Here is a 24961-nt window from a genome sequence, read left to right on the forward strand (position 1 = left end):
GTTTTAGTAGTTGTGTGAGAAGATAAAAGATTGGAACACTTTTATTTGATGTTGTTTAGTGGCTCTTTCATTTCTGGACGATGTTTTTTTTTGACATTAAAGTTTTAATTGAAACTGTTAATGTTTTATATGTGTTTTTCGTACGACTACTATTCCTATCCCGATTTTATCAGGCTAGCTCGGTCGGGTCGTGACAAGAGTGGCATCAGAGATCGATCTCCTTGAACCAATCTGTTGAACTTGCCCTGCATTTGTATCCTGGCTGACATATGTAAATATCAACCTCTGAATACCTTTATAAACTCCTCCCAGGAGACTTGGTTGCTTGATATTCCTCAAAGTGTTTCTTCTAACTGACTCCTCCACCACCTCTCAGCCTCTCCATCAAAGGCATAAGCAGCCAATGTCATTCTCCTATCCTCTGGGCAAGACATGCCCTTAAGGATCTTCTCTTTCCGCATCAGACAGTCCTCAACTTCTATAGGCCCACCACTTGAGAATAGTGGAGGCTTCATATCCTGAAACAGCTTCAGGTTCTTATCCGTAGGTCGACTGCCACTGCCACTGCTCTGATTTTGGGAAGTCTTAATCATCTGAGTTATCGCTTCCATCATCTGAGCGAATAACTCCATAATTTGTTCCTCTGAGGTTCTGCTACTTCTGGTAGCTCCCTCCCTTCCTCCATATCAATGCCATCAGTGGCATTCTGCTTAGGATCCATGTTCCTAAAGTAAAACATATCAATCATAAGACGCATAATTCATAAAATTATACTTCCTATACATTCTAAGACTCAATCAATCATCCTATAGGCTCCTTCATTGATCATTACTAAACTTTTGCTCTGATACCACTCTTGTCACGACCCGGCCCGGTTAGCCCGATAAAATCGTGGCAGGAACAGTAGTTATACGAAAAACACATATAAAACATTAACAGTTCCAATTAAAACTTTAATGTCAAAATAGAAACATCGTCCAGAAATGAAAGAGCCACTAAACAACATTAAATAAAAGTATTCCAATCTTTTATCTTCTCACATAACTACTAAAATTTTTAAACCCATCAACATTGCATAAGCTCTCACAATTACATAAACTCCAAACTCAAACTTAAACTCACAAACTATACATAAACAAACTCAAGACTCAAACTGAAATCATAAAAGAGAACATTTCCTCCTGAGGTCTCCTACGACGATACGTGTACGGTCGTCGTGAAGCCATCACTTATCTCCTGAAAAAAAATATTTCCAAAAGTAGGATGAGCCGACGCTCAACAAATAATTCATGTCTTTAAATAAAAATTAAAATAAAATTAAAATAAAGCAGTTTTTCGTATGAATACATGAAAAAATTTGTCAAATTTGCATAATTTTGTATCAGTACATAAAAGAAACATTTTCTTTTTCATAACTTTTTCCTCAATATAAAATCTTTCATTTATCATTTGCTTTCCTTAAACATTACTTTTCATAACTTTGAAGAGAACATAAAGGAATCAATATAATGCATAATGTCTTTACTATCACCCATCTCGGATGTGACCATATTTTTGCACTGATCATGTATACAATCAAATTTTGGCTATTTCCTTTATCATTGGCTCTACGAGCCTCCTTTACCATTGGGCACTCCGCATCAGCATGCACATTTTTTAATATACTATCTTTCATTCATATGCGTGTTGAAAAATAAGTGTGAAAATTATGTTCAAATCATAAAAACATTTGTTCTAAACATAAGAATGAGAGCTTCTTAAATTCATGAAATAAAAGACTTGAATATTCATATTGCCAAAAAATAAAAAATTCATAAATTTGTGTCATAATGAAACTTTTTTAATCATTTGCATTAAATAATAGAATGAAACAAAATCATAAAATTTTTATCAAAAACAGGAATACCTACCTCAAACCAAGTACGACACGTCGCTTCGACACAAGTCTTCCACCTTACACTTTAATGATCACAACCTAAGAAAAATTTATAAAATAAATGTGTCACATAATTAAATATTCGTTAAGGCTTAAGGCTTAAATCTAAGTCTAATGTTAAACCCGTTGGTTTTCCCTTAACTATTTCTCAAAATGTTTAATGAATTTTTAATTAAATTAATTTAAATTAAATCTAAATTTTTGGAAAGTCATAAGTCACAATTTTATCAATGTAATGCTCTAAAAATATTCCTAAACACATAATTATAGTTATATTATTAATTTTTGGATTAATTAAATTAGGAAAATTACAAAATGAGTTTTTCACTAAAAATCAAAATTTTTGCTTTAAAATTATTCCCAAAATCCTTAGAAATCATTTTCGTAAAGGTATTATACGAAATTAAACTTTAGGTCAAAAATCCTAATTTTAAATCTCCAAAAATTTCTTCAATTTCTTAAATTTTACCATTAAAATGTTCCTCTAAATATTCCTTAAAAGTTTCGTAAAAAGATTTTGGGAGAAAAATGTTTTTTAGGAAAACCCTAGAATTTCAATCTCAAATAACTTGAGATTTAGGAAGTTTCATTTAAAAATAATCGTACCTGAATGTTCCTCTCTTCGTCCTCTTTGATTCGGACTAATTTCTTCGCCGAAAAATTGTCGCCGGAGAGCCCTCGCAGAATAGAAGTCCGCCCGTCCCGTCCGCCCCTTTCTTCCCCTCAGTTCGGGTATCTTGCGAATGAAATGAGAGAAGGGGTTCGGGTAGAAAAAATAAGGAAATGAGGTTTTACAAAAGTCCATAATGCCCTTGCTTAAGTAATTATGGTAGTTCAATTGATTAGGGGCAAAATCGGTATTATGAAACTTTTAAAATTTTTATCTCTTAAGATATTCCAAATTAACTATAAGTCTTATATATCAATTTGATCAGAATTTTGCGTGGGATTTTCTAAAATTATTTCCGTTGAATTCCGTTAACGTTAAAATTTTTTCTTACATTTCGTCGCGGCCCTTTGAAAAACGTGCGAGGTCTAAAATGAAAATTTTCGGGTTTTACAGTTAACTTTTAAACTGGAAGTTATCCACAAATGAAGAGATAAGGGACATTAAGCATCTTCTCCTAAACTTGAAAACCGAGGTCTTGTAGGTTTGTTGTAAATACTGGCATGGGAGTGCTAGTGTAAGTTGGTTTACTGGGATTCTTGATGGCAGAGTTGCAAGGGGTGTAGAGCAGTGTTCCTCAAACAAAATGGAGATGCAACGTTCTGCACTTCTCTCTTAGTTTTGAAGTTTTGAGAATAATGATTTCAATTTTGCCATGCATGTGATGGCATAGGACTACAGTTATTTTTCCACAGAGACTGGTGCTTAATTATAAGGCAAAATTTAATTTCATACTCAGAACAAAATCAGGATAGTACGTTAGGAACATGATATTTTACAAGAATGACGTCGAATTCATGTTAGATAGACCGGTCACAGGTTGACATGTGGATTTGTTCTGTTTGTTTGGTGGCCATATTCCATATGATGCACTAGAAGTTTTGGCTTTCTCGATCAAAATTAATCTTAATGAATCAACTCCACATCTATTGTTGTAATTGCTATCATGCGCTCATTTTATTGATGAGTGAATGATGAGGTTGTAAAGAAGAAAGTCTCATTGCATGATATAGATGTTTTTATTTTTTAGGGAAATTCAAGTGTTGCCAAACATCCTAGTTCAACATCATGTTCTTTCACACATTACAGAAAATTTCTGGTTTCGGTTGGAAAAACAGTAGTCTCGTGTCCACCATTAGGTTGGATACTAGATGAATGATGTTAAATGATGTAGCTGATGTGACCTGTAGTTTTGTTGGAAAGTTGGCCTGCATTGTACTGGTCATAGATATCGTGCATTCATCAGTTTGCATCTTGCATGAAATTAACTTATTCACTCTGCTTTCTAATTATATTTCAATTGGGGCCATTGTCTTATAATCTGTTCATATCTTTCAGGTTAAATGTGAAACAGGAAAGGAAAAAATCTCCATTGCATCTTGTACTTATTGTCGGGTAAATCCCCAGTTATGATATTTTCATTCCTTAGCTATACTTTTAAGAAATCAGAAAGTTAATTAAATGTAATGATAATATTTACCAGTTTTTTTGGTACAGTTACTGTAAAATTTACATGATCTGTTGGCACTAAATATCTCTTGAAATTTGACAGTTTAAACAGATTTTCTTGATATTCTTTCTTTAGCTTTTAAAGCTTTCTTCTTTTGTTGTCAGCGTGTTGCTTTTCCTTGTATATTTCAGGAGATTGAACCTTTTTCAGTTAATGAAGTTAACAAAACTGATGGAGCAGTTTGCTTGGAATTGAGGGTTTCTGCTCGAAATAGACTCCGAGAAGGTTTTTGGAATTTTTTAGATAAATTTGGATTTCACCATGATGCAAATCCATTTCAGACTCTTCATCCTCTTGAGGTACTACTCCCAACTTGTTTTGGACTTTCTATTAAACTCCAATGTCCACATATTAAAAATTTAAGTGGATTTCTGTCAGTTGTTCAACCATGACTTGATAGTCAGTTTGGCAAATATACCTGTGGTTCTATTGAAACCTGCTGTTTTTTGCTTCGTTATTTTTTTTACTTATACCTTAGTTGAAATCTCATTCTACTTGCTAGTTGTGGCAAGGTTTAAAATTGCGTAAATAAGCCTCGAGGCGGTGTGAGGCGTAAGCCTCACCGACGAAGAATTGCGTAAATGAGAATTTAAAGGTTTTAGCAATTAAAAAATAGTAAGATTCTATCATATAATAAAAACATCTAAATGACAATTAAAATTAGGGGAAAGTAAGAAAATAGATGCAATAAAATCATGTCCCAAAGTACAAAACCACAAAATATTAGTCTATCAAAACTCCCAAAGTATAATTAAGAAAGAACATATATAATCTAATCATATCTCATCACTAAATGGGTCTTCAAGGGAATCTTCTCACCCCTTCCTCCTATAAAGTCCAATGTCTTCCAATCAAAACATGCACTCATGAAGAAGTAGACTAACACTAACAACTATTACTAAAGATGATGAATAGAATAATATGCCGGACTGCTGGGGGTTCAAGGGGGCGTTGCCCCCTGGCGGGGTTCGAGCATGCACCTAACGGTACTGAGCGGTACCGAGCATGTACCTAGCAGTACCGAGCAAATACATAGCTGTACCGAGCATATACTAAGCGGTACCGAGCATGTACCTAGCAGTACCGAGCAAATACCTAGCTATACCGAGCATATGCTGAGCGGTACCGAGCATATACTGAGCGGTACCGAGCGGTTTTGAGCATATATTTGAGGCGTACGCCTCAGCCAGAATTGCGCAATTGCGCCTCTGAGGCGCGCCTCAGTCCAAGTGAGGCGCACGCCTCTGCCAGGAGAGGAATTGCGTAAGCCTTGAGGCGGTTTTGGGTCAAATTGCGCAGAGGCGCGCCTCTTATTGCGCAATTTTAAACAGAGAGTTGTGGTATTTATTTTACTTCCATGCTCAGAATTTAGTTTTGTAAGTATTGTAAAAAGCTTGTGCATATTATTAAGGATTGCCATACTCCTCAGAATTGACAATGGAATGGCAAACAAGTTTTTTTGTTGTTGTTGATTATTCTTTTGGTTTAACAGCTGTGTATAAAATAGGTATTACTCTTGAAATAGTTCAACATATGATCATTAAAGCCCTATTAGTCTAATGGTTACGTGGTATGATTGCTTAACATCCTTCATCTTGGCTTATGCATTTAGGCGCATATAAACATATGATTAGTTAATCTTATCTGCTCGCAATATTTAATTATGTCATGAATCATCTTCTATTTAGATTACTAATAATAATCAATTACCTAATGATTGAATTGGGGATACTAATTCTTCATTGAAGATGCAATAGTTGCTCTTAATCTTTATGCTAATCTTATTTAAGTAGGAAAATGTTAGACCAGTCCAACCGGCCCTTGGCAAGGGGCCGGTTCAGGAGGTTTACAAGGGGCGGACCATAGCTGGTCTGCGCTCGCCGCCCAATCATGGGGTGGGCCCCACCCAAATAAATCAATCAGGTAGGGAGAGGGAAGGGCTGCTAGACATAAGGAGGTGATTGTATGCTTTAAATAGGGAGAGGGGATTAGGGGGTTAGGGTTATGCTTTGTTTTGTGGCTGATTTCAGAGTTCTTGTTCGTGGTGTGTTTGGCCCATGATTCGTATAAGGATTGGGAGAGAATAATCCTCCTCTCGAATTGAAGATCAAATGTATCTTGCTTTATTTCTTCCGTTGGTTTGATTTCTACAATTAAAACTAATGTTTTTGCTTGAATTCTATTAGATTTGTGAAGTTTTACCGCTGTTTTCGTCAATCTTGTTAGGGTTTTCTTGAAATATTCAAGTATTTCCTATTAAATTGGTATCATAGCAGATTTTGGGACCGTTTGTGGGTTGTTGTATATAATTTCAGTGGCTGTTTTTTGGTTGAAGGGTTTTTGTTGTTTTTTGGATCAATATCCATATTTTTTGAACCTACAAAAATTTTGGTGTTGATGGTGGCCAAGAAGGTAGATGTATTGGAGGAACGCCTTGAAGGGGAGTTGAGCCATGTATCCCAATTAACACCAAAATTTTCATAGAAGACAATTTTCGATCTTCATGCGACGGTGAAAAAGCTGTTGGAAAATCAAATTCAAACGACAGCATCAGAGACAAATGAATCGGTGGTAAGAACTACGAATTCTGAATTTCGTTAGAGGGAAAATCAAATTCAAACGGCGGCTCTACTTATTGGGTTAACATTTCATTGTTAGGACAAACAAGAGCTTGAAGTACTTGTTGGAGTAGAGGATGGTGATTGAGGAGCACTAGAGATGGTTGTCCAAGTTGCTGGGGTATGATTTTGAGATCATGTATAGACTGTGAGTAGAAAATAAGGCGGCAAATGCCTTATATCGATGTATGGGGGAGTTACAAGCGATGGCAGTATTGATACCATTGTTGCTGCAGTGGGAGGCCATTAAGGATGAGAGTGCACGGGATGACGATTTGGGAAAGTTTCGGGCTAATTTGTTGAAGGAAGAGAGTATCCATCTAGGGAATTTGTTGGAGGGAGAGAGGCTTTTTTACCAGGGGAGGTTTGTGATGCTTATGACATTAGTACATATCCCACGTCTGTTGCAGGAGTTTCATGGGAGCACTGTGGGGGGTCATTCAGGGGTATAGAAGATGTACAGGAGACTTTCCATAGAGCTGTATTGGAAGGGGATGCATAAGGATGTGGAGGAGATTGTAGCTAGATGTGAGACCTCATAGGAACAAGTACACGACCATGTCTTTAGGAGGATTACTACATCCTTTGGCTCTACCAGGTTGGGTGTGGGAGGAGATTTTCATGGATTTCATAGATATATTACCTTGATCAGAAGGGTTCACAGTGATTCTGATGGTAGTAAACATATTGAGTAAGTATGTCCATTTCATTCCCCTACAACATCCATACACAACAATAACAGTGGTGTCAGTTTTCATCAGGGAGGTGGTTAGATTGCACGGGTTATCGGAGTCGATAGTATCTGACAGGGATAAGGTGTTCCTCATCCATTTATGGAGGGAGCTGTTCAGATTACAGGGGTCAACACTGAAAAGAAGCACCTCCTATTACCCACATATAGATGGTTAGACCGAGATAGTCAACAGGAGTATGGAAACCTACCTTCGATGCTTTATGTCGGAGACACCCAAGTTGTGGGCAAGTGGCTGGCATGGGCATAATATTAGTACAACACTTTTTACCATTCTGCTTCCCCATTCAAAGTATTGTATGGAAGGGATCCTCCTCACTTGGTACATTTTGGGCATAGTAGCACCCCAATTTCTTTAGTGGAGGAGTATTTGGAGGAGAGGGACATTGTGTTGGAAGAATTGAAGGGGCATCTGACGAGAGCTCAAAAAATTATGAAGAAACAGGCGAACGTGTATAGCAAGAACATTCAATTCAAGGTAGGAGAGGGGGTGTTCTTGAAGCTTCGACGCTACAGGCAGAAGACAGTCGCTAACAAGAAAAATGAGAAGCTTGCCCCAAGGTACTTTGGGCCATATGAGGTAGTAGAAAGGATTGGAGCTGTGGTATATTGGCTGAAAGTACCACCAACAGCGATTATACATCCAGTGTTCCATGTATCCCAATTAAGGAGGGCAATTGGAAATCATGCAGCAAGTTCTGAGTTACCATTGACGCTGGCAGAGGATTTAGAGGTGATTTTAGAGGCCTTGGAGTTGACGGGGGTTCGTCAGAGAGAAGATGGAGCTAAGGAAGTGATTGATTAAATGAAAGAGCCTCCCAGACTATGACACCACATGGGATCCTTATGAAATGGTGAATCATCATTCTCCATTCACTTTGAGTATAAGGTGATTTTTTGGGAGTGGGGTATTGTTAGACTGATCCCTATTGGAAGCAATGGGCCAGTTCATGTTTACAAGAGGTGGTCTGCCCTCTTGAATTTGCCGCCCAATCATGGGGTGGGCCCCACCCAATAAATCAATTAGGAAGGGAGAGGGAGGGGCGGCTAGACCTAAGGAGGTTATTGTATGCTTTAAATAGGAAGAGGGGATTAGGGTTAGGGTTATGCTTTGTTTTGTGGCTGATTTTGGAGTTCTTGTTTGAGGTGTCTTGGGCCCTAGATTCGTCTAGGGATTGAGAGAGAACGATCCTCCTCTCGAATTATATGTTGCTTTATTTCTTCTGTTGTTTTGATTTCTAGAATACAAATTACTGTTTTTGCTTGAATTTCATTAGATTTGTGAAGTTTTCCTGCTGTTTTCGTCAATCTTGTTATGGTTTACTTGAAATATTCAAGTATTTCCTATCTTAAGTATTTCCTATAAAAAAATTGATTGATAATGACTATGATAGATTTTTTTGGTGATTGTTGCAATAAGCAGGATCATATAATGGGTAAAGTATTCATGAAGGGACCTAAAGCGGATGATTATTTCTTTTTCATTCTTCTATTTATGAAGTTTTTTTGCTATTTTGTATTTTAGTAAATAAAATTAAAGTGATAACTTATGGAATTAACGATTATGTCATTCAAATTCTACTATTTTATTGCATTTTATGGATTATGGCTTGTTGGGCTATAAACATCAATTCTTTTATCATCTTTTTTTTTATTATTGTTTTACATATACCATCGGGAAAAGAAAGCTCCTTCCTTTTTCATTGCAGTGCAAATAGGATGAAAACTGTTTTGACTTTATTCATAGTGATGTATGCATAGGGTATTACTCTTATTATATCAGATGCAAACTATAAATATTTTGTGGCATTTGTGGATGATTACCACAAGCTTGCTAGGGTTTATTATTTTTGCTAGAAATCTGAAGTACTAATTGTATTTAAAAAATTTGCAGTGTATGTTGCAACTTAGTTTTCATGCAACATCAAAGTTTTAATATCTGATTCTGAGGTTAAAATATCTTCATGCTATGTTTTATGTGAAGAATCTTGGCGCTCTTACTTCTTAGGTTTGAAAGTTCACACTAATTCCTCTTTTTACTTTTTTAACCAACATAAATAAACACAGTATTTAGTTACTTTGGCTAGTCTCCAAAATACTTCCCTTATAAATACTATCTCAAAAGTAAACTCGAAGTATTGTAGTGAGGAATGTGATATTCTTGTTGATCCCATTATTTTTTGACAATAACTTGACATGATATTTTCTTCCTGGTGTTGCATGTTAGTAAATTTATGCTGAATCCTTGTCATTTACATTTAGTTGCCTGTCATCGATTATTCCATTTCTTATTGGCACACCAAGTCATGGATTGTTCTTTCCAATATATTCTTTTTATCATCTTCCTGTGGTATAGTGATGTTGGTTGGGTGCCTTGATGGTTACAAGGTGATGCATGTTTCTTGTTGGACTTTTCAATATCATGGAAGAGTAAAAATCATCTTTCTTTGTATAAGTCCGTGGCTGCAAATATTCACAGGCGGCATTGTTGAAAGAGTAAGTGTTATGTCTAAAAACTTAGAAGACAAATTAGATTGTAGATAAGACACCATCCAGAGATTTTGCCATTTTTTTGTGAGAATTTTTTGATTTGATTCTTGATTTCTTATAGGTGTTAAGTCCTTATGATCAATTACCTCTCTCGTAGTGAAGAGGGAAAACTTTCTATTAAGGTTAGTTATTTGGCATAATGTGCTTACCATATAATTGCAATGATTTTGGTCTTTAGGATTGAGTGAAGTTTATCATCGTTAGTCTAAAATGGATGGTGGGGGAGTGATGAAGAACTTGATCGAGATCTATTGATTCTGCCATCCTTATGATCAATTACCTCTCCCTGACGAGAGAAAACTTTTTATTAAGGTTAGTTATTAAGCATAACGTGCTTACCATATAATTGCAATGATTTTGGTCTTTAGGATTGAGTGAAGTTTATCATCGTTAGTCTAAAATGGATGGTGGGGGAGTGATGAATAACTTGATCGAGATCTATTGAATCTGCCATCCTTATTTTTCATGGACCCTAGTTTAGTTAGTCAGATGAGATAGTCGACCTAATCTGACCGAAAGATCATTATAGGTAAGTAGGTAGGTTATATTGTCCAAGGGAACCTTATTTATCTAAGTGTATGTATAGACATGTTTATGAAGGTGACAATGGCGTTAGTTTCTTGTGGAAAAATTAATGCTTCTTGAAATGCAGTGTCAATTTGAGGGGAAATATTAGCTTGATTTGCCAAGTTATCCTTCTGTTAATTATGGCTATAAATCTATGTGATTAATTAGTTTATCTATAACTATGTTTTATGAATATTATTATAGATTCCTTGTTAGGCTAGATCTAATTGAGATATTTGCTGGTATCATATACTTATTCCTCTCTATATAATGAGGAAAGCACTCTAGGTGAGGGAAAGGAATTTCCAAAAACATAGTTACACGAGAATGGCCTTTTCTATTACTTTGCAAATTACTCTTTTTGGATGAAGTTAGACGATTGGGACACTTGTAATTTGTTTATTATCGTGGCAGAGATTGCCTCAAAGTTCCTGGATTATCGTGGAGTATTATTTGATTTGTTATTTAACCTTCCAGGCTCCTCACCTGTAGTTGCTTGCATATGAGAAAACTATTATTGCCTTCTTCCTCTTCTTCTATTACTTTAGCAAAATCCTTACCAGCCTTTCAACGGGCTTTTGCCCTGTTCGCATTTCATCTTATATGAATTCTTTTAAAAAGTGATAAAATTTTCAACACTGGCGTGTTATCCCTTGTCATGATATTTCGTTTTTCACCATGTAAACATATTCTTAGAGGATCTCCATTGTTATTTTTTTCCCTTGTTCAAGGTTATCCGTATTTTGAATGAGATACCAGAAGAAACCAGGAAAAGGCTATTTGCAAAAGGATTCTTCCCACAGATTGGTTTCATTATTCAATATCTTTCAGTACCTCCAAACTGCTTATCCATGCCACTGATTTCGGATGGCAAGATAATTATGTCGTCTGTAAGCGTTTTGAGAGAAATTCTAAACTTGCTGTTAGGTATAGGTTGTTTGTTTGGCTTCTATTGGTTATCCAATTTTATTTCGCAATATCTTTGCAGGACAACTCAAAAAATTTACTTAGAAGAATTTTTACTAGCATTGAGAAAATCAAGACAAATCATTCTTCTAGTATTGAAGCTCCAGAAAGTGACTTAAGCAACCTGCAGGCAACTGTTGCACGGTATTTGAATCTCAGGGGTGTTGCGAAGGTGAATGAAGATACAGAATGAGATCTTTCTGTTTTTGAACACATGTATTTTTTTTTTGGAAGCCGTTTTTTACTTTCAATTCTAATGGTCTTTTTCTTAATATATCCCTACTACTCTTTTATGTTAAAAGGTGCCTCATGACATAAATGGCAAGTTAAAGATTAACGAGGTCGCTCAAAATTCTTCAAAACAATGGCTTGAGAAGATGAGAACATTATTTATCAGTAAAGGATCTGGCTTTTCATCTCGAAGTGTAATCACTGGTGATCCCTATATGGGAATTGATGTTATAGGATTACCAGCTGAAGTTGCTAGAAAGGTTACCTTTGAGGAGCGAGTGTCAGTCTATAACCTGGAGCGTTTGCAGAAGATGGTAAATGATAGGTTATGTGTGGCCTATACGGATGGGGAGACAAAGTTCTCTATAGAAACTAGCGCTGAAGGACATGTAAGGCTAAAAATTGGCCAAATTGTTTGTCGTAGGATCATGGATGGTGATGTGGTTTTCCTTAATAGGCCTCCTAGTACGCATAAGCACTCTGTCCAAGCTTTCTTCGTGTCACTTCATGATGAAAATGTTGTTAAAATCAATCCACTGGTTTGTTCCCCCCTGGGAGCTGACTTTGATGGTGATTGTGTGCACATATTTTATCCGCAGTCACTTGCCGCCAAAGCTGAAGCTATTGAGTTATTTAGTGTTGAAAAGCAACTTCTGAGCTCTCATAATGATTTGCTAAACATGCAGTTTGTTCAGGACTCGTTGTTGTCACTGAGGCTGATATCCAATACCTGTCTGCTGACCAAAATGAGAGCTCAGCAGTTATCCATGTTTGTTCCCCGGGGCTTGCCACCACCTTTTTTAGTAAAGGCTCATAATTGTGGCCCATTTTGGACTATTTTTCAGGTATTACAATGTGCATTTCCTGTCTCCTTTGATTGTTCTGGTGACAGGCATTTGATCAGTGGTAGCGAAATACTGCATATTGATTTTAAAAAAGACTTGATCCAGTCGATGCTGGTTGATATGGTTTCTTCTGTTTTGGCATTTAAAGGTTCCAAAGAGGGGCTTATATTTTTGAACACTGTGCAACCTCTACTTATGGAGATGTTAAATGTACATGGTTTCAGTATCAATTTGCAGGATTTTGATGTTCCCATGGATATCCTTGCAGATATGCATGACAAATTACAGGAGATTTCGTGTTTGCTCAGCAAACCCCGATCATCTTTTCAACAAGTTCAGGACTTGCGAGTTGAGGATCACCTCAAAATCCTTAAATCACCCATTACAAATTTTATTCTAAAGACTTCATCGGTTGGTACTTTGATTGATTCGAAGAGTGAGTCATCAATCTCCAAAGTTCTGCAACAGGTAGGCTTTCTAGGGCTTGAACTATTTGAGAGAGGTAAATTGTACTCGAAGACCCTAGTTCAGGATGTATTTTCATATTACTTGGGAAAACATTCAGTTGATGGAGTTGGTGTACCATCTGAGGCCTGTGGTCTGGTTAAGAGTTCTTTTTTTGGCGGTTTAAATCCATATGAAGATTTAGTCCATTCTATTTCTACAAGAGAAGTTGTAGTACGATCCTCTAGAGGGTTGACAGAGCCAGGAACGCTGTTTAAGAATCTAATGGCAATTCTTCGTGATGCTGTGGTTTGTTATGATGGGACTGTGAGGAATGTTTGCCGAAATTCTGTTATTCAATTTCAATATAGAGTAAAGGATGGTATTGGTGCTTTGACTGACAATCTTGCTGGTGAACCAGTTGGGGTGTTGGCTGCAACTGCAATATCTAACCCTGCTTATAAAGCTGTCCTGGATTCTTCTCTCAGTACAAATTCATCATGGGAATTGATGAAGGTGAACACTTGATTATGGCATTTAAGTTGCCACTGTTTTCATGTTCTAGTTTTCCTTCTCCAGAGTCATTCTCTCTGAAGACATTCTCTTACTGGTTTTGTAGGAAATACTACTTAGCAAAGTGGGCTACCAAAATGTATTCAATGATCGCCGTGTGGTTCTATATTTGAATGACTGTCTCTGCGGTAAAAAATTCTGCAAGGAAATGGCTGCATTTGCAGTTCAGGATTGCTTGAAGAAGTTTACCTTGAGGGACTGTGCATCTGAATTCTCTATTGAGTAACTATGAAATTTTCTCAACCCTTTTTTGTTTTTTCTCAAAAATTCTCATTCCACCAATTCTTAATAATGTACAATTTATTTGAAATTTGAAAACATTTTCTCATTCGTTTTTTTTTTTTCATCTTTTTTCCCCACAAGAATGCCTTCTAAGTCATTTGTGTGGCTATATTTCTTTTGTGAAGAATTTAGCAAATTTTGGAATTTATTTCATGAATGTCTTGTGTTAATCGTTGCCTCCTTTGGAGTTTGCTGGCGAGCTTAAATGACCTTTTTGAAGCTAATCAGTTTCATTGGGATTTGTTTCAAATAACTCATCACTGAATGATTATAATATTTTTATCCAGAGGCCCATATATTCTTTTGACAATTAGTTTAGTTCTTGGCTAATTTCATTTTAAGCCTGGTTTATGCATTCCATCCCCGTTCATAAAATAAGCCTGAAAAACAATTTTTTCAGAAGACCTTATTCTTGATTTCCATTCTGTAGAGAATTAGATTTTTTCTGAAGTACTGTAGGAAAGTGTTAACATGCTTTTTTCTTATCAAATAACAGTGCATCTGTATCCAAGCCTTTACCTGTTTTACATTTTTACGTAGGGACATACCATATTTAGATTCTCCAACAGAAAAAAAGAGGTCAAAGTACGAAGTTAGAAAGTTAAAATAAAATTGTTTCACTGAATGGAAGTGCTGTCACCAGGGCATTTCGATTTAAACTAATATCAATATCACTGTTCATTTGTTTTTATCTTTGGGTAATCTTCAAGGAAAATGTTGGAATCACTTTCTCAGAATCCAAATTAATTGAAAATAAGGCTATTTGTTTCTTAAGTGTACACGATCTCTTTGTTTTTCTTAAAATGCATTCTTTCAACTGAAAATGTTTACTGTGAATGTGAAATGCACGTCTAGAGTAATTGCCCCTTTTTTACTTTTCTTAATATTAAAAAAATATATAATTTTATGTTTTTTCTTGGGCGCATTTCCACATGTTGAGATATTATAAACTCTTTTGATTCGTTCCTCACAAATTGGTAAATGCCGTTTTCTGTGATTTTGAGTCTGTTTCATCCCTTTGTTTTGCATTCTACATTTGTTCATCTTGAAGTCCTGCTGTCTAAATCATGAAGCTAGTTTTGTAATTCATAAACTAAACCCTAAAATATTTCTAGGTACAAGAAAAATATGGTTGCTTGTGATAGTTTGGAAGCAGTTTCCGGCCTTGTTGGCCATATTCATCTTGATAGGGTGCGCTTTTTCAACTTTTGTCTTTAATGTTGTATTTAGACAGTTCCTGCAAATTGCATCTGTTCAGATTATGGAGTATTTGTCTATGAGAAGTATTTCTCTCTTTCATCTGACAGGGGATGTTGAAAGCATGGAATAAGAGAACAGAGGAAATTCTTCTGAAGTGTCAAGAGATTTTATCTTCCCGTCAGAAGAAGAAAGGACCTCTCTCTTTCTTGTTTAAAGGAATTGTTTTAACAACCAGGTTATAAATTTATTAAGCACCTTTTTTTTTTCTTTGGGTTTCGTCTTCTCCAAATTCTAACCCTAAATATTCTCTGGTCTACAAGCTATAACTCTGTAGAAGTTGCATAGTGATAACAATTTAGTAGTGCCCATCTTATGTGTGCTTTTAATGTTCTTGATTGTAGAACTGCAAGTCTCTAAAAGTTTCCCTTTGCAGTAAGTCCATGATTTCATGTATATAGAGTTTTTTCATCATCTCTCCCTTTTTCAGACGCATATATGCCTATCCCTAATTATGCTTATAATGAACATGGACATGCACATTTTACAGAGCATACAAGCACACGTATTAGAATGTGCATCTACATCCCACAGTCTATTGCATACGCGTCAACTTCAATATCAATGTTTGAAAAGAACAATTGAAAGCAATAGAGATTAGTTTTGGCTGGTTTTGATCCAAATGTGGGCTTATGAGGAAAAGTCTCTCTTAGTTGAATTCTCTAATATATATATATATATATATTTGTAATGAAATAATAACAAAACTTATCTTTCTTCCTCCTCTCCAAGCCCTAAACTGCACGCAAATGACTCCCCCTCTGCTGGCTTAGTCGCAGGTTTCTCATTTTTCTCCCGCTCTCTTCCATTCTCTTTCCCTCTATTTTCTTCCTTCTTCCTCTCGGCTGTCATTCATTTGCTCAAATGGAGTGAACAAATCGTAGTTATCCTCTGCGAGGAGTCGTTGCTTTTCATTTCTGAATATCTACTTCGTTTGCTTGCTCAATCAAACCCACTGGCTGCGCTCGCTTTTCTTCGTGGCCCGCTCGTCCACACGATCCTGCTTGCATGTGCTTGAATTAGGTATTGAACCTGTAAAACCGGTTCTTACAGCAATTGTTTATCTTTCTCCCCCATGATTTAGTTTGCAACTTCTCCTAAATCTTGTAAGAGTTGTTTTGTGATGGAAAAGGCAGAGTGGCCTCCATTCACTTCTTAAAATGCTGTAAACGGGACATTTTCTCTTGTTTGATTGGACAGTCATCTCTCTTAATTTATTCCTTTCTCTTGAGGCTTAATGCTTGTTTTGTTGGGCTTCCTAGTTGCTTTGTGGTAGAATACACTATCCAAAAACAGGTGGGTGTTTATTTTGGTGAGAGATGCTGCAAAATTTACCACAGCTCTTTATGCGCAACTAGAAGCTGCTTTTACAACTACGCTACAGAAAGCTTGTCATGTGAAAAATCTGAAAGCTATTTTTCTTCAACAGTTTTACTGTAAACAATACTGTCAAAAGAAGCCTAGAGCTTTACTAATGTACTCCTTGTTTTTACAGTGAATGCTGTCAGCACTCAGATGATGCAAATTTGTCTAGTGTTCCGTGTTTGCAGTTCTACTACTTTGATAGAGGTGGTAAAATATCTGATGAATCTCTGGATAGAGTAATTCACATTATGGCAAATGTTATCTGCCCTATGTTACTGGAAACAGTTATTAAAGGTAAGATGTAATAGTAAAAAAATATTGTTAATATATCCAGCTATGCTTAGATGTTTCTATTATTTGCATTTTTGAGTTATGTTGCTTATCCTTTCATCTGAAATTTCGATTTCAAATATCCTAAAAGCATTTTGTTGTCTTGTTGTTTCTTTTTCATTGGCTGCATCTTGAAACTTCTTAGAGACGCAAGATGTTACAATTTCTTATAATTTTCTTGTTGATAATGAATGTTGATATGAGGCTAGTAATTTTATCTTCAGCAAAGTTCTCTCCTTAGTTTGGCAATTTGTTAGACTATTGTTTTCATAATGTAATTCAATGCAGGTAGACGTAACAGTAATGCATGTTGTGTCTGTGCTATGATAAAGTTACATTTCTTGTAATTGTATTTTGGCACCCTCAGTATTATAGTCTCAATAGTTCATCAAATTCTTTTGGACTAAATAACCAAGTGATCCCTCTTTGCATCTAAAAGGAAGAAAAAGTACATATACGGTGCTACAAAATTGCATAGAGAAAACATAGAGGATAACTACAAAAATTGAATGAAAAAAACTTAAGGATCAACTTGTATCTTGAGTCAAATTTAAAGGCTTATTGTAAAGATTAATATCCCCTCTTTTATTAGTAATGTATTTCAAGGATCAGACTTTATTGTGATGCAAATCGAAAAGCTTATCATGAAGATTAATATATCTTTTATTGGTAATGTATTGCACCTCAAGACTATAATTCATCCAAAATTTTTCTTAGGATAATTGTACCTTATGTTTCTTTTTTTTCTTTTTGTTGTGATTGGGGAAACATTTGTTGTTCCCCTTCCAAATATTCCATATATGTGATGGAAAAAATCCTAGATATCTTTTGCTTCTTTTTTGACATACAAATCCCTTCTAAAAAAAAAAAAAAAAAAGATTTATCTAAAAAATAGCACCCCTATTTTCACCAGAAAGTTAGTGAAGTCTCCTTCAAATTTTGTTATAGAACTACTGTGGAGGAAAATATTGGTGTCGTCCTCTGGTTGTGAATTGCACATCACACAAGTTGTAAATCCTTTTTGACTCATTTGATAAATAGGAACACCTGTTTGATGAAGGGAAATATTTCTAGCAACATTGCCCATATAAGTGAATAAACCAAAACAATTTCAATGGAACCAATATCTCCCAAATCCAGCTAAAAGAACTTTGAATGGCTCAATAAATACCAATCAAATGAAATCAAATGGAATGAAAATGGTTGATGAAAGCAAAAAATAACTTCATGTTTCTCAATCAAATGAGAAGTATTGTATACAACACTATGAAGTGAAAAGACTGGCATGAAGATTAATGATCAATATTTTTCAAAACAACCTAGAAAGAAATTAAATACAATCTCTTTGGGAAATGAGGGTTTCTAGAGTTTCCAGCAACTGTAGGTTCCCAATTTTAATGGATTAGCCCCGCTCAGTTCTATTATATGGTTAATAATATTTGCGTTGGTTCTTTCTTGCAGAGAATCAATAGAATGGATAATAGCATTAAGAAAATTTAAGTAATTTTAATTGGGAAAATTTTGATTTTTCCATGCGAAATTGAAGTTGTCTGGGATTATCCTGGCACTTCATTCAGAAAGGTTGGAAACTTAGAAGATAAAGAAAAATAAATAAAATGGGATGTAGCTGGTTGAGGAAGATGAAAACATCTTTATCCTTCTTTGTTGAATGAGAAGTATTGTATACAATACAATTAGAATGCAAAAGATGGTCATGACGATGATATTTGAAAAAATGGTTGTTGGAAGCATAACACCATACTCATTATTTGATCTAATTTAGTATATTTTGGTTGGCGGGGAATGCGCTTGGTCTTGGAGTGTAGACCTTCGACTTAGATCCAACACCCTACCTTGATGCATGAAACAAAAGAATAACTCCATAAAGCAAAGTAGCGCTGGTTTTGACCTTTCTTCTATGGTGTACTCCACCATCAGAAAAATGTTTTATTTGAGGATCTTCCTCTTGTGAAATGAGCTCGAAAAAGCTTTTCTAAGACTGTTAGCAAACTATAAGTAGATTTGAGTAAGGGCCTCTGACTCTTCTTGCAGGATTGTTCTTGTACTATCTATTCAACTATATATATATATATATATATAGTAGTTTGATTTTGGCTTGATTCATGCTATTTTAAGTTGCAATCCTCAACTCAGTGTAAATTAGTTTGAGTTAAAATTAATTAAATATTGAACAGTTATTATGTTCAAGCATCAATTTTCATGGACATATCAGGTTAGGGTGGGCATGCATGGCCACAAAAATTTTTTGATAAGCCCTCAATTTTCATGATGGCTTCATTGCTGTTATGGATTTTAAAGATAGCTCTTTTTTTTTCTTTTAAGAGTAGTTTGTTTCTGTTTAATCTTATAAATCTGGCCTCAATAAATTTTTTACTAAATTTCATGATGTTTCTATTTAAATGTACTATTTTGTTTTCTTTTTTAAAGTTTTTGAAAATTGGAGTAGTCTTACATTGTATATGTTTCTTTAATGATACCCTAGGTGATTCTAGAGTTGATTTGGCTAATATCATTTGGATTGAACCAACGACCACTTCTTCGGTGAGAGATCGGAGACCAATGAAGGGCGAATTAGCCATTGAAGTTGTTATTGAAAAAAGTTTTGCTCGGCAAAGTGGTGATGCATGGAGAACTGTTTTGGATGCTTGCTTACCTGTTATGCACCTCATAGATATGAGGCGATCTATACCCTATGGCATCAAGCAGGTTGAACACCTTCTCGGCATATCTTGTAGTTTTGAGCAATCGGTTCTGGTGAGTTCCGTTCTTACATTCTCATGTTTGTGTTTTTAGTGCTTTTTATAAATTTTATTGGATTCCTCTATTGCTTACAACTTTTGTTCGTAAATTAAATTTAATCAGAAACTTTGATGTGCTTATCTCCTTATTGTTCATGAATTGGCTCAGGAGTTCTCACCATTATGTTTTCATTGGCTCATTAACATTAAGCTTTTTGATATAGATGAGCGCTGATTATCCAATGTTCATCACTAAGTTGTATGCAAATATTTAACATCTAGATTTCATCGGTATCTTGTAACATTGGTTTCTCAGCGCCTATCGGCATCAATTAAGATGGTTGCGAAAGGAGTACTTAAAGAGCATCTTATTCTAGTTGCAAATAGCATGACATGCACAGGAAACTTTCTTGGTTTTAATAACAGTGGCTTCAAGAAACTTCTACGCTCCTTGAAAATTCAAATGCCATTTACTGAAGCAACTTTATTTGTAAGAAGTCTATTTTTGCATAGTTTACTTTTTAGCTTGTGAATCTTATCTGTATTGGACCAAAGGAAAGCATTTTAATTGTTATCCGTTTATATTTTGCAGACTCCGATAAAATGTTTTGAGAGAGCAGCCCAAAAATGTCATACAGATACACTGACTAGTATAGTTTCCTCATGTTTATGGGGCAAGCATGTAGCAGTTGGTACTGGTTCTTGTTTCAAAGTTTTCTGGGATAGACAACAGGTTAGAATTGCACTGCTGATCTTCTAAAAATTTTTTGGGACTTAACCAAAAGAACCCTTATTGTGAGAGTTGAATTATATGTTATATGGTGATGTTTCCTAATATTTGTCAGGTTAAAGCTAACAAGGATGTAGAAAAGGATGTCTATGAATTCCTGGAGTTGGTGCAGACAGCAACTACTGAGAGGGAAGTTGACGTTGATGATCTCATGTATGAGAGTGAATATGAGTTCTGTGCTTCTCCTGTACCAGGCATACGGATTGGGAAGGAAACTTGCGATGATGGAACTGATTCTCTATTTCATTCTGAAAACAATGTAATACTGGAGAGAGGGGATGGGGATAAATCAAACTGGCAAAATGGTTCAGAGTCTGCAATTGAACAAAATAACTGGAAAGGATGGGATAGTAGAAAAAAGCCAGAAGAAGTTGATTCCCAATCAGCTCTTAAGAAAGATGGTGCCTGGTCGGGTTGGGATACTACGAGTGAAAAGGAACCCACTAAATTTGGAAGTCAAATGCCTGAGGTTCAACGAGGATGGGGCAGTTCAAAGAAAACCTCTGTGGATAATGGCAACGCTGAAAGTGCCAATAATGGTAACCAATGGAATGAAAATAAAGCAGCAGATGGGCCTTGGTCATCCCCTGGCTGGGGCTTGACAAGTGAATCCGAAAGTTCTAAAACATGGAGCAATCCCTGTAAACCTTTAGATATGACAAGTAAAGAGGCCACCCGGAATGGTCACAACCCTGAAAAAGTTAGTTTTGAAAAATCCTCTGAATCGAGTAAATGGAATGAGATTAGAACAGCAGATAATGCTAACAGAGCTTGGGGTTTGGCAGATACATCCAAAACTTGCAGTAGTCCTAAGCCTATATGGAACACTGATTGGTTGAGTAAAGGTGGAGCTGGCAATAATTATAAGCATGAAAATGCTGGCTTTGGAAGATCTTCACTATCGGATAAATGGAATGAGAATAATAGTGCAATTGATCACAGAGATGGTGCTTGGGTTTCAACAGGTGAATCTGAAAGTTGTAAAAGTCCTGTGAAGCCTACATGGAACACTGACGGGACAAGTAAAGCTGGCACCTGGAATAGTCCAAACTATGAAAAGGCTAGTTTTGGAAGGTCCTCGGAAACAAATAAATGGAATGAAAAAAGAACAACAGATAATGAAAATAGTGCTGGGGGATCTCGAGCTTGGGGCTCATCTGATGCTGCATGCAGTATTTGGAGAAGTCCACCTGAAGGTCCCGGGAATGTGGAAGGGAAAGCAAGGACAGACAATACAGAAAACAATGATGCCAGAGCTATTGGTGAGTCTTCAAATGTGGACAAATTGGATGAGGCCAAAGCTGCTGATAATGGAAATGATGGATGGAAATCCCGTGGCTGGGGTTCAACAGATGGACGGAGAACTTGGAAGAATTCTTCTTCTAGGCCAGGGGTAAAATCAGATGAACAGAGAGGTAGGAATGCAACTGGAAGCTCTTCCATGAAACGAAATGCTGAATTATTAACACGTGATGAGGAGGAGATTCTTTTTGAAGTGGAACCTGTGTTCTGTTCTGCTAAAAAGATACTACACGATGCAAGGTATTTTTCTAGATTTTACTTATATATCCCTTTACATGCATTCTCAGTTAATGTTTAAACCAGAAATTTAAGATGCTATTGGCTTGGTCTCTTCAAGTTTTATCTTGAAGCATTTTAGGACGTGTTGACTTTATTTCTAAATTATGTAGTTTGCTCACGTCTTTAATCATTTAAAGTCATTTACAATAATAGGGATAAAGGCTTTGGGTTAAATAACTTTAGGCTTATATCATCATAAGAATTGGCGTTACTCTGTTAAGTAACTTTAGGAATGGGTGGAGGTTCTCTTGGTTCTATTCAGCTAAGGATAATCTATTCAACCTTTTCATTTGAAATGCATCGTCACCTTGAGTAGTTCATTCCTTTTTGTTTTGCTGCTTGTATGTAATCTTGGAAATATTCAGTGTTTTCAAAAATAGATGGTTAGTATACTCTGGTTAGTTAGGAATAAATGAAGGCTCGGGTAAAATATAGTAAGAGCAATGGAAATATCGACGTCCTTATTGCTACTAAATTGATATTTCTGGGGAGTTGGAATTCATCCCCTTGAATATGAAATTTGGGTTAAAATAGTTAATTTTTCAGAGAAAGTTACCTGCATGGTGCAAACAAATTTTTGGGTGATGTCATAATAGCATTTGAACGAAGGAAAAACAAAGAATTTTTTAGCTTTAGTATTAATTTTATTTCGTTGTTGTGGTGGAATGTGGATAAAAATAGGGCCATTCAAGACCTTGGGGTTATAGATGAAATGAGTCTGTTGAGGCAAGCTTATGTGAGAATTTGTTCAAGTGTTCAAATTTCAAAATTCGCGCGTCTTGCTATTGATGACATAAGCAGTGGTAATGACGATTTTACGGCATAAATGTTTTGGAACATTGCTTGTGAACATGATTACCCGAACATCTTTTAGGATGACAGGATGTGCATACGTTTTTTATGTAAACCCTTTTTTTAGGGTATTAATGCAGGAATTTTTGTGAATATTTGTTTTCTAGGAAATAATTTTCAAGGTTGGAATAAAAATATTTTCAATCATTATCAGTACGAAGGATTTAGATTTGAGTTTGGATCATAGAATGAAAAATTTGAAATATAGTCCTTGTTTCAAATTTATCTTGTTGTTGATGAGATAGTTATGACCATCAATAAAAAATGTGAACAACCTAGCCTCATGAATAAGGTTAATTTGAGAGGACTCCAAAGATCATTATGGATAATAAGTTTTGCAAAGTTATATATTGATGATTAGGATAAGTGTTCTGAGGGTGTAGAGAAAAATTAACAAATTTTATATAGAAGATCACCTGAAGGAAGCATTTATTTTAGGATTCATTAAACTTGAATGGCTAGGATGGAATTGCCACAATATGATTGCATATTTGCATGGACTGATGTACATGATCGGGATTAGAGTTTGATTCGATACATTGAGCTTTTTTTTTTCACTTGTTTTCCATGATAATTTTCAGTCTAGGAGGAGGCCGAGACGAGCCCTTTCCTTAGCATTTTCCATCTTCCTTCTTGAATTTGCATATTGAAATTCATAGAAACAACAACAACAACAACAACAAGTCTTTATCCCACTACGTGGGGTCGGCTATATGAATCCTTTTTCTCCATTGTGTCCTATTAAAAGTCAAATTCTGGTTTAAATCTAATAAAGAGGTCATTCATAATATTTTCTAACCAAGTCTTTTTGGGTCTACCTCTATCTTTCTTAACAAAAGTCAAATCTAAATTTAGAAAGAAGGAAGAAATTTAGTAACACAATTTATATATTTAATAACTTTTATGATTGATAGGGCAGTTAAAAAAAAAATGTTCTAGGTGTATGGCTCAAGGCATGTCTTTCAATGAGGCACATGAAAAATTTGAGCATACACCTCATTGTACCCTATGAGGCATGTCTTTCTGTGAGGCTCACGAATTTTTTTTTGAGGTGTGCACCTCATTGTCCCCTATGATGGAATGAATTTAGTAAACAATTTATATTTTTAATAACTTTTATGATTGTAAAAAAAAAACCGTTCAAGGTGTACGCGTCTTAAGGCATGTCTTTTTATGAGGCGCATGAAAAATTCTTTGAGGCTTGCACCTCATTGCCCCCTGTGAGGCTTACGCTTTTTTTTATCTAAGGCATGCCCCTTGAGGCTTTATGCCTCAAGTCATTTGAGGCTTATGTCTTGAAAATTTTTCTTAGAACAGGTGTTTGAATGCATATTGCTTCACTATTGTTTGAGCTTGTGTACGAATCATGATCAAACATGATTTAGATAATGTTTGAATATATGTCCAAACCTTATTTAATCCATGATCTAATATGGTTCGATCATGATCGAACCATGTTTGAACCATGTTAGATTATGGTTCGAACATATGTTCTAACAAATTTTGCACATCCGCATTCGATTAACATTTAAGATTGATGTTTATATATATTTGAAATGTTTATTTTTATTTGGAATTTTATGAGTTTTAGCTTTTCTATTTTGAGATTTACTCTTTGATCTGCCTCGAGACTTACGCCTCACATTGGTATTAGTATGTTCTAGGGTTTTTCTAGGGGAAGTTGTCTAGGGTTTTAGAGCATGCTATTGATGAGTTTTGTGAGTGTTTGCTGTCCACTATTTCTGTGAGGGATTCTAGTGGCGTCTAGAATTTAGGAGAGAAGATCCTCATCTCGAAAGAGGACCATTGTATCCTACTTATTTGTATTTCTTTTCCTATCAATAAAAAATCTATTAGTTTGTTGAAATTTACTATTTGTTCGCTGATTTTTAGTGTTCAAGTCGTATCAAATTACATTATGTTAAATTTTCCTCCAAACTTTGTGGTTCCTTGACTAATATTTCTTTATCCTAAGTTTTTTTTTTCCATCTATTTGTGGGTGAATATCTGCTAGTCATTCTTGGTTCATTTGATTTTTCAAATGAGCTGATATGGATGGTTTCTTTGTTACATCTACGGTATAAACA

General features: G+C 35.6%; 1 protein-coding gene across 5 annotated transcripts in view; it reads left to right on the top strand.

Moving 5' to 3' along the window:
- The window catches only part of LOC110103596 (DNA-directed RNA polymerase V subunit 1), a 37196-nt gene that overhangs the window by 4886 nt on the left and 7349 nt on the right, over window positions 1–24961 (top strand). For 4 of the 5 annotated variants that reach the window (XM_020832381.2, XM_028692680.1, XM_020832383.2 and 1 more), the window contains exons 5-17: window positions 3942–3998; window positions 4245–4412; window positions 11331–11489; window positions 11588–11737; window positions 11868–13601; window positions 13705–13880; window positions 15056–15131; window positions 15248–15375; window positions 16693–16856; window positions 19396–19667; window positions 19968–20141; window positions 20244–20384; window positions 20497–21983. In XM_020832381.2, the coding sequence (XP_020688040.1) occupies window positions 3942–3998; window positions 4245–4412; window positions 11331–11489; window positions 11588–11737; window positions 11868–13601; window positions 13705–13880; window positions 15056–15131; window positions 15248–15375; window positions 16693–16856; window positions 19396–19667; window positions 19968–20141; window positions 20244–20384; window positions 20497–21983 (4886 nt within the window). The remainder of the gene's footprint in view (window positions 1–3941; window positions 3999–4244; window positions 4413–11330; window positions 11490–11587; window positions 11738–11867; window positions 13602–13704; window positions 13881–15055; window positions 15132–15247; window positions 15376–16692; window positions 16857–19395; window positions 19668–19967; window positions 20142–20243; window positions 20385–20496; window positions 21984–24961) is intronic. The other variant, XM_028692681.1, reaches the window with a different exon arrangement.

Source organism: Dendrobium catenatum, unplaced genomic scaffold, assembly GCF_001605985.2.
Source record: "Dendrobium catenatum unplaced genomic scaffold, ASM160598v2 original_scaffold_254917, whole genome shotgun sequence".
In the NCBI taxonomy this organism is placed as follows: Eukaryota; Viridiplantae; Streptophyta; class Magnoliopsida; order Asparagales; family Orchidaceae; genus Dendrobium; species Dendrobium catenatum.